Source organism: Beta vulgaris, chromosome 5, assembly GCF_026745355.1.
Source record: "Beta vulgaris subsp. vulgaris cultivar EL10 chromosome 5, EL10.2, whole genome shotgun sequence".
In the NCBI taxonomy this organism is placed as follows: Eukaryota; Viridiplantae; Streptophyta; class Magnoliopsida; order Caryophyllales; family Amaranthaceae; genus Beta; species Beta vulgaris.
In genome coordinates, this window is record NC_079206.1 from 61,415,729 (window position 1) to 61,426,237 (window position 10,509).

General features: G+C 35.1%; 2 protein-coding genes across 2 annotated transcripts; both read right to left on the minus strand.

Moving 5' to 3' along the window:
* Window positions 1-3,341: 3,341 nt before the first annotated feature.
* On the minus strand, window positions 3,342-4,190 carry LOC130591554 (uncharacterized). The gene is made up of 2 exons (XM_057394921.1): window positions 3,596-4,190; window positions 3,342-3,521 (listed from the first exon to the last, which is right to left on the minus strand). Exons 1-2 carry the CDS (start codon window positions 4,071-4,073, stop codon window positions 3,517-3,519), a joined length of 483 nt encoding a protein of 160 aa, XP_057250904.1. The 5' UTR covers window positions 4,074-4,190; the 3' UTR covers window positions 3,342-3,516.
* Window positions 4,191-7,494: 3,304 nt separating this feature from the next.
* Window positions 7,495-7,881, minus strand: LOC125497452 (transcription factor bHLH167-like). Its single transcript, XM_048644379.2, has one exon. The coding sequence runs from the start codon at window positions 7,879-7,881 to the stop codon at window positions 7,495-7,497; it is 387 nt and encodes a 128-aa protein (XP_048500336.2).
* Between the last annotated feature and the right edge of the window lie 2,628 nt (window positions 7,882-10,509).

The window sequence follows — 10,509 nt, forward strand, 5'->3', positions numbered from 1 at the left end:
TAATGTTGAAAAGTTTTTCAACTTGCTATAAATCGCAAACACACATGTTCATGCATCATGGAAATATCTAACGATTGAATTTCCATTTAGTAAAAGTAATCTTTACAATAATTTAGATCATAATGATAGACAAAGCTTTGAATCATATAACCATTACAAATTATTGAAGTTACTAATACACACAAACATAAACTAGGTTCTTAAAACCTCCGACACCTATGAAGCCTTGGTGTCCATATCCATTCATAAGCATTCCAAGTCAAGCCTAAGACTTGATGAAGCGGCCAAACTTCTAGCTTACATAGGTAAATCTTTCCGGACATGCTCCTACAATTGAGCACCTTATCAAAGATTTATTAAGAATAAAATTCAACCTCTTTATCATTGTAGCAACAAGCACTAACCTCGGGATGTATTAAACAAGTGCTCCCAACCTCTTAGAGAAGTACTATCCTCCTTGAATTTGAGATCTAACGTTGTATTAGACATCAAATAGAGTTTTCCTTCACCATAGGTTGATCAATAGGCTTAAGACCCATCCCTTTGTTCATTTTGTTCACTAGTTCCCTTGACAACGGTTTTGTAAACGTATCCGCCAAGTTCAAACTAGACCGAACAAAATTAATAGTTATACAACTATTCCTTATCATTTCCCGCACATAGCTATGTCTAACTCCAATGTGCCTTGACTTGCCATTGTAGACTTCACTATATGCTTTAGCTATGGTTGATGCACTATCACAATGGATAGCAAGAGGTGACATTGGTTTCACCCATAAGTCCACCTCACTCAACACATTCCTTAGCCATTCCGCTTCTTGGCAACAAGAAGCCAAAGCAATGAATTCCGATGCCATAGTGGAATCCGTTATACATGTTTGCTTCTTGGAAGCCCATGAAATGGCACCTCCTCCAAGAAGAAACACCCAACCACTAGTGGATGAATAATCTTCCTTATTCGAAATCCAACTAGCATCCGAGTAACCTTCTAAGATAGAAGGTTCTCTATTGTATGTTATGACATAATCCAAGGTCTTATTCAAGTACCTTAACACTCTTCTCAATGCTTGCCAATGCAACATACTAGGATTACTAGTATACCTACTGAGCTTGCCAATAGCAAAGGCTATATCCGGCCGAGTGCTAGTCATAGCATACATCAAGCTTCCAATTAAGCTTGCATACTCCAATTGTGAAATTGGAGTACCACTACTCGGAACCAAGTGAATACTAGGATCCATAGGAGTAGCAAAATGAGTCGAATTTGACTCATTATACCTCTTGACCACTTTCTCAATATAATGAGATTGTGATAAAGAAAACGACCCTTTCCCTCTTATTATTCTAATACCTAGAATAACATCCGCTTCACCCAAATCTTTCATGGAGAAGCTAGAGGAAAGGAAGACTTTGGTCTTTTCCACTTGTTCCAAATCAGTCCCAAAAATAAGCATATCATCAACATATAAGCAAATTATAACTCCTTTACCGTTATTATCAAATTTGCTATATACACACTTATCGGACTGATTTATTTTGAACCCACTAGACAACACAACTTCATCAAATTTTTGATGCCATTGCTTAGGTGCTTGTTTAAGACCATACAAAGATCTAACTAATTTGCAAACTTTAGTTTCTTGACCTTTAACCACAAACCCTTCAGGTTGATTCATGTACACTTCCTCCTCCAATTCACCATTAAGAAAAGCAGTTTTTACATCCATTTGGTGAATTACTAGACCATGAATCGCAGCTAATGCTATCAATAGTCTAATAGTAGCTATTCTAGCTACTGGAGCATAAGTATCAAAGTAATCGATACCATATCTTTGCCTAAAACCTTGGACCACTAACCGGGCCTTATGTTTTAGTATGGTTCCATCGATTTTCTTTTTCCTTACAAAAATCCATTTACAACCTAGGGGTTTGCAACCGGGAGGTAAATTAGCTAAAATCCAAGTGTGATTACCCATTATAGAATCCATTTCATCATTCACTGCCTCTTTCCAGAAAGCAGAATCATGAGACTTCATAGCCTCATCAAAAGGACCTAGATCCTCCTCCATATTGTAACAATATGAAATTTGAGTCGAAATTGACTCCCTTGACCCTTCAACTAAATATAGTTGAAAATCCGGTCCAAAAGATTTCTCTTTTCTAATTCGTTTACTTTTCCTAATTTCCGGTGTTGTAGTATCATGATCATTTGAAATGTCATCTACAACATTGGAACTAGTACTAGGTATCATGTCCTTTGGTCTGGAATCGATGAGAATCTAGTCTCATCAAATATTGCATCCCTTGACTCTATTACGGAGTGAATAGAGACAAAGTCATTGGGCTCAATGACATAAAACCTATAGGCTTTGCTATGTACCGCATAGCCTATAAAAATGCAATCAATTCCTTTTTCACCTAAAGTTTTCCTTTTAGGTTCCGTCAATTTGACAATTGCCCTACAACCCCATACCTTAAGGTAATTGAGATTAGGCTTTTTATTACACCAAAGTTCATAAGGGGTAGTCTTATTCCTTTTATTAGGAACTCGATTTAAAATGTAACATGCAGTTAAAATTGCATCACCCCAAAAACCGTCATTAAGACCCGAATTAGAAAGCATGGTATTAACCATTTCTTTTAGGACCCTATTTTTCCTTTCCGCTATACCATTACTTTGAGGTGAGTATGGGGCGGTTGTTTCATGAATTACACCAATGGAACTAAAATAACTTGGATTATAATATTCACCACCCCTATCCGTTCGAAGTCTTTTAATCTTTTGATTAAGTTGGAGTTCCACTTCGATTTTAAAGGTCTTAAACTTTAAGTATGTTACATAAAAATATATGTAACAAAACCTTGAAAAATCATCAATAAAAGTTACAATATATTTTTATTTCCTAAAGAAGGTGAACTATGAAAGTCACACAAGTCACTATGCACCAATTCAAGCAATACCGTTTGTCTAGTCACACTAGGATAAGGATTTTTTGTAATTTTATTTAGCACGCAAGTGTGACACTTCTCTAACTTTAAATCGAAAGGAGGTATCAACCCCATTTTAGACATGTCATATAATCTACGATAATTCACATGACATAAACGATTGTGCCATAGAGAAGAAACATCAAGCATGTAAATAGAACTAGTACCAATTTTATTATCAATACTAAATTTAAACATTCCATTACAAAAGAAACCTTGTCCAACAAAAATACCACCCTTGGAAAGTACAAATTTATCCGACTCAAAAACAACTTTAAAACCATACTTATTCAAGAGACCTCCTGACACAGATTCTTCCTAACTTCCGGTACATACACAACATCCCGGAGAGTTAAAGTCTTTCCCGAGGTTAACAACAATTCTACTTGGCCTATGCCTCTAGCCTTTACCGTAGAATCATTCCCCATATACAAGATTGGACCATCATCCAAATCTTTCAAAGACTTGAAGAAATCCTTGTTATTGCACACATGTCTAGAGGCTCCCGAATCTATCCACCAAGAATCATCAACCTGCACACACATAATTTCAGAAATCATAGCAACAAAATGCATTTCTTCAATTACATTAACATGTGCATTGTTACCTTGGTTTTGAACAACACTAGGTTGTGTGTTCTTTGTCTTCTTCTTGTTGTTAGAAGGACAATCCCTCTTAAGATGAGGACCATTGCATATCCAACAAGAGAGGGTCTTCCTCTTCTTGTTTGCAACATTGGTTTTGTTATTGTTGTTGTTGTTGTTGTTGGATTTCTTGGTCTTACTAGACCCACCAACCTCTACCAAATTAACGGTAGATTTAGGAATACTAGGAATAGTATCCTTAACCCCATCTTGAGCCCGGATCCCCTCTTCAATACGAAGATGAGTTCCTAATTGCTCCATGGACATGTCTTCCTTTTTATGTTTTAAAAGATGTTTTGTATCTTTCCAAGAATTTGGTAATTTGTCAATGATTGAGGCAACCGCAATTGCCTCATCCATCACCATACCATGTGATCTTATTTGGTTCAAAATATGATGAACCTCATGGAATTGCTCCATAATAGGCCGATCATTAGTCATTTTAAAAGAATTAAAATTACTAACAAGGAATTTCTTACTTGAAGCATCTTCCGAAATGTACTTGGCCTCAAGAGCGTCCCAAAGTTCCTTTGCACTCTCCACATTTTGGTAGAGATCAAACGGGTCGGTGAGAGAGTTGAGAATATGACCACGACAAATGTAGTCATCATTCTCCCACTTGATCCTCTTCCTAGTAGTCTCAAGAGGCTCTTCCTCTCCATCTTCCGGGAGTGGTGGCATAGGAGTTGATAACACATACACCACATTCAAGGCGGTCAACAAGAATGCATCTTCTTTTGCCACCTCGATAGCCCACCCCCTCAAACTTATCCAACTTTTGGAAGTTCATAGTCATGTCCTTGAGTGATTGAGCCATATCCGAAAAGAAAGAAAATTAAACTAATAGATTGTTATATTGTGATCAATGAGAGAACCGGATATCCACTCCAAGGCACGGAAACTACGCTTTCCTATTAGTTTAATTTCGCCCCTCTAGGATCACCGGGTTAACACGAAATAACTAATGAGATACAATGGAGAGAAACAATCCACTTAGATGATCTTCTAAGTGAATCAACAAGAACTTGTGTTTTGTGTTTGTGAAGAACACTCAAGAGAGGATTGCAAGTTTTCTCTTAAGCTAAGCAAGAAGTATTGAGAGAGTATAGAATAGAAAATTCTGATTTTCTTCTAACCCTTCACTCATAGGAATCCCAAGGTTTATATAGGATCATAAACCTTTCATTGACTAGAGTAGACAATCCATAACCCCCATTTTAATCACCCATCAAAGGCCTTTAATCAGCTGATTTAAGGACCTTAAAGGTCATTAAAATGAGGCCATAACATCACAACGGACATAAAACCGTCAAGGCATCTTTTCGCATTCCAAGGCAGAAGACATGTCGCGACTCGCGAAGAAGCTCGCGAGTCGCGAGGCGCTGGTCGCGACCCGCGACGCCTGTCGCGACGGGCCACTGGTCGTGACTCGCGACTCTTGTCGCGACTCGCGGCCAGTCTTCTGTCCCCCTTGGTTTATCAATGCGTTTTGCCACTTGATGCACTCTAGTCTTTTGCATACTATACCTCCTCCTCTTCTAGTACATACCCTTATGAGTTTCAAACCCATTACCCTATAAATGTTCCAACAGTTTTTCTTCCTTTATTATTCGTCCCCACAAAAAGTACACACTATAAATGATTTACTCTATTTAAAGAATAACTAGTTATTAGATCCGGGCTACATTCCTGATAAGAGAAAATTTCATTTGTTAATATTATAATTTAAAAAGATAACACTAAATATTCCTTACTTTAATGGTAAACACTTTAGTATATATACTTGAAGTCAGGCGATCAAATCGCATACTATGCAATTTCTAATTTTTTTTTTTTACTGTATGTGGACTACATAGAGTAAAATGACCTTAGGGAGAGCGCCAAACGACATTGTGCCTTATTTAGGAACGCCTTTTAATATATTAGTATAGAAGTATAGATTAACAAGACAATTAATGGAGGACATACACTAACATGAATGATTTTTTTTACTATAAGATTATTATTTTTGATATGATTAGATCTCATATAATTTAGTCAATACAATAGAAAAAAACAATCTAATTAAATGTTCAAATCATACTCCATTTTCTTTAATATTCCGATCCAAATGCAAATTTCTTGCTTTACCTGGGTTGGGAGGATTAGATCTTTATGATTTATTAGTGAGTGTAGTCAATCATCCTTATTTCGATCTGTTGAATTCATTAAATTTGCTATGTGTAGAGCCATAGAGGATATGTAGCGACATTGTTCTACCAGTATACCCAAATAAATCTCTTGTTATACTTCCTTTGTTTCTTAATAGATGCATCATATTAGTCGGGCACACTTGATCGTGCGCAACTTTGTATTTATATCATCAATTATATATCACTAAAAATTATAGAACTAATATTTCTAAAATATACATTAAAATTAACTCAATAACTGTTAGAGTCATAATATCCATAAGATAATATTATAACCTAAAAGTATAAAGGAATAAGATTTTGACAAATGTAAACCATTCAACTAAGATGAGCATCCTGGGGAAATCCTAGCCTCCCCTCTCTTTTTCTCTTTCTCAAACCCTAGCCTCCCCTACCCTTTCTTCATCAATTAGGGGATGTGTCATGGATGTTTTCATCCATGGTAAGCCCCTTTTCCCCTTTTATTTTCAATTTTTAGTTCATTTTCTTGTTTTGTTCAATAAATTAGTATCTCTTTATGAGATTTTCTCAAACCCTGTTATGGGGTTTTTAGTTTCTGTTTTGGAAATCTCCTTCTCCCCCATGGGAGTTGTGAGTATGGTTCTTTTATTTTTAGGTATGAGAAATTATTCTCATCGGTTGAAGTTCAGGACTCAACATGAAGGTATTGGAATCTCGGATGCGGTCAACCTGACTCGATAAAAAATGTTCTTCCCAAACTATATCAGAATGATAGACTTCCTCATCAATAGCTGCTTAATTCAGCAAATACAAGGGGGCTGTGATGTATTGTTCGATCTGGTTTATTGTAGTTTCTTCGAAGACGAATTTGATTTAGTCTTGTTTAATTGTATCTTGTTTTACTTTAATACCTATTGTAGATGCCGTTTGACTTTCAATTAATGAAATTTCTCTCTCAAAAAAATAACCTAAAAGTATATGTGATATTTGTGGGTTCGACAAACATGGTGTTCCTGTTCAACTGATATATGTGACAAGAGGTTCGAAAAGAATGATATCCCTCATATAAGATATTGTTGAACCAATTCAACAAGAATTGTGTTCCTGTTAGAGTCAATATCTATGTTTAATCTTGATTTTGATGTTTTTTTTAATTTCTCTAGTCGTAACGTTCATGATACTGCCGTTGCGATTACAGGAGGGTATTAAGAATATTAGAGTATAGTAAAGATATGATAATATCTTTAGCTTATAGTATTATTTTATGGAAATATTATCTAATGGAAATATTATCTTAGGAATATTATCAATAAGTGTCTGATTAGTATTAGAATTAAGATATTATTGAATCCTAGTTTTGATGATGACAAAAGAACAAAAATACAAACTAAGTAATGAACTAACAAGTTATATATTGTACTCATACCTAATTATTAGACACACATCAATATAAATATAAACTATTATTATTCTGTCCCTCCCAGAAACTTAACAGCTATTGAAAGTTAAAAAGCATATGGAGTTAAAAAAAAATACACATTTAAAGAATCTTCTTATCTGATATATATGACAAGTTGTTATAAAGAACTTGTGTACATCTTTTCCAGTAGAAAAAAGTTTTAACAAAGAATTCTCGATTTCTGTAATTGAGCATTCATCCTTATGTAGAGGCAATGTAATCTTCTATGTATTGATCAATCTTATTTATTTTATGTAAATATAAACCAAAATACCTTAGCATGGAGAGTGTGAATGACTTTGTTCCCAGAAGTTGAGAAGGTAGCATTCACAACTTCAGCACCTTCTTCTTCAAGAACCCTAATGACTTCATGTAGCATGATGTTACCCTCTAATGCCATCACCAGTTGCACCTCTAAACTACTGCCCAAGTCCTTTACGTCGATGATAGGTAACGCCGAATCCGCCATTGTTGCATCATTTAGAGTTGTGTTTTGCTGGTTACTAGATGTCCCAGCTTCATGAGTAATACCTGTCATCTCCAATTGCCCTTTTCTCTTGTTTAAGTTATCTACTCTTTCCTTCAATTCCACTATATAATTTGTTGCTTGTTCTATCTTATCAGCTTGAGATAGCATGTTCTACACACAGCAAATCGGCTTGCTTCTCCCCCTTGGAAACTGGCTAATTAGAATATGAGTATGTGACCTAATTTTAACATCAATAAAAATGCCATTGAATCAATACATTATGTGTATATACATGCAATCATGATTGCTTAACTTTATGAATCATTAACGATGTCAATTGAGGCTTGAGCCACTTGGTTACTACGTCAAGTATTTTTGTTCAACTCATGTGTGAAGCTATGTTGGGGGCCTAAGAGGGCCATCACCCCTGCAGCCCCAACATAGCTTTGAAGAAAATCAATGATAATCATGTTTAGAATTCTCTGTTAAACTGGCCCCCCTACACAACCACGTATGGCTTCGCCCCTAGCTCAACTTAGAGGAAGTGCACAATCTCTTATGCGCATATATAACCATTACTAATTTTAAATGCAGTATTAGCAAAAATTATAATAACTTATTATGTTTTTGGATTTTTCCTTTTGAAAAAAAGCTAATTATAAGAGTCAATGCACATTGTGAAAGGATAAAATTAATTATTACAATATATGGATATTATTATAATGTATCTCCGATCAAATGAAAATAGCTACTCCATCCCTATTGCTTAGGTTTTCTTTCCTTGGTCACAAGCAAATTCATAAATTTACGAGCAATTTTTTACAGTATTATTGGATAGCAATTGATAAAGGTGGGGATGCAAGGACAGGAAAGGAGATGGAGAAGTGAGATTACCTTATGTTTCTTCCTCCAAATCTTTTGGAAGAATTCTGTTTATTACAAGTAACATGAAATTATACCTCGTTTTTAATTTTCATATCGGTATTTAGAAAGAAATTTAAGACATCCTCCTAATTAAGTACTATTACCCAAAATATTCTTGCACATTGTGCTCTTCTTGTTCCTCAACTTATATTCAACGAAAAGAACATAAATGGATCCCTCACTCTCCTTCCTACCTTTCTCTACGCTATACTCGTATCCAAACACAATGTATAATAATGTATATCAAAACTGTCGATTTGGAATAACAATTGGCATAACAGAAAACCACAATGTTTCAAATGTCAAAATTCAGGCATATGACAAGGAATTGTAACTTGTAAGTACCAAAACTATGAGGAAACGACATCTATGACACAAGTGATCATGGAAGAAAACTTATTATTTTGAATTGTGAGTGATAGGATGATAAGTGAACCATAGAGAGAAGTGCTCCAGCCTCCAGTCGAAATAGTATATATCGGTGAGAAGTGCACGCAGAAAGAAACATGAACTATATTTTGGGACAGAGGGAGTATAATATAGCTTTACTAAGGTTACAAACAATCAAATAAACACTCTGTTTACCATTACGCAAAATATAAAAACAAGCAAATTGTGAAATGATAACATTGCACTATAACAACAACAACAACAACAACAACAACAAAAGGAACTTCTGAAAATTTATCTATACAGATCTGGATCAAAGAGCACAAAATGAAGCACATAATATGTATATATTACATACTCTATATACATAGATGATAGATATACATACCTTGAAGGGTTGAAAATGCTCAGGAGGAATAATGGAAGTGAGATCGGAGCAAAGATCATTAATACGAGCTCTCCAGTTTTTCTCATGAGCAACTTTCTTTTGTTCTTGGTTTGATGAAGATGGGATTTCACTACCTCTTTTCATGATAAAAGATTGGGAGTAAAAGAAATGATACTGATCTGCTAGCTGAAGCAATATAAATATACTTCTCTGATCTAGGGTTTTTCAGAGAGATACAGTAGGTTTTAATCATCTCTATCCAACTTTTTCAAGTATAGAGCCTTCTTATACAGATTGCTGGAGTACGTACGTATCATTTTTTTCACGTGTTGTTTCATGCTGTAGTCATCTGTCAATATGTGAGGTTCTTATGAGACCATTTCCCTTTTTAGTTTTGTCGGATAAAGTTTGGCTTATGAATAAACGTCAAATTATTGCTCAATATAATATCAAGCCTTTTTTTTTTCCATCTAAATGCTTCTCAGGTCAATTTTAGTTGTTAATTCCACTTAATATTTAACGACTTGTGGTACATATTTACGACTATTAATAATTTGTTATTTTTAACTATATAGTAAAACATTTCCTAATGAAACGTCACTACTAGAAAAGGAGTGTTGTGGAGACGCTTTTTGGCCCAATTGGCGACGCTTAAAAGCGTCGCGAAATTTGCTCTCGACGCTGCCAAAAAGCGTCGAGCAGAATCAGTCGGCAATTCGCATCACCAAAAAGCGTCGCCATTGGCGTCACCAAAAAGCGTCTCCCTCAACCATATAGCCGTCGCCACATTGTTTAGTGGGGTGCCATCAATTAATTTATAGACGCTTTAAAGTGTCCTAATTCGAGACGCTTTTTGTCGACTATAATTAGTCACGACGCTTTTAAGTGTTGAGAGAAATTTGGTTGGAAAATTAATCTTATATTTGTCATAAGTTCTTGACAAGGAAAAGCGTCTAGATTTTGTATGGACTCTTTTGGTACTTTTTTCATAATTATATATAATAATACAGTAATAATATAATAATTTAGAATATAAAGTCAACAATGAAACTTGAAGATTACATAAAACTACTTCGAACAATGTATATGTTATC

Bases quoted from the DNA above. Each gene is read 5' to 3' on its own strand.
- LOC125497452 (XM_048644379.2), bottom strand. From the start codon at position 7,881: ATGCTATCTCAAGCTGATAAGATAGAACAAGCAACAAATTATATAGTG.
- LOC130591554 (XM_057394921.1), bottom strand. From the start codon at position 4,073: ATGACTAATGATCGGCCTATTATGGAGCAATTCCATGAGGTTCATCAT.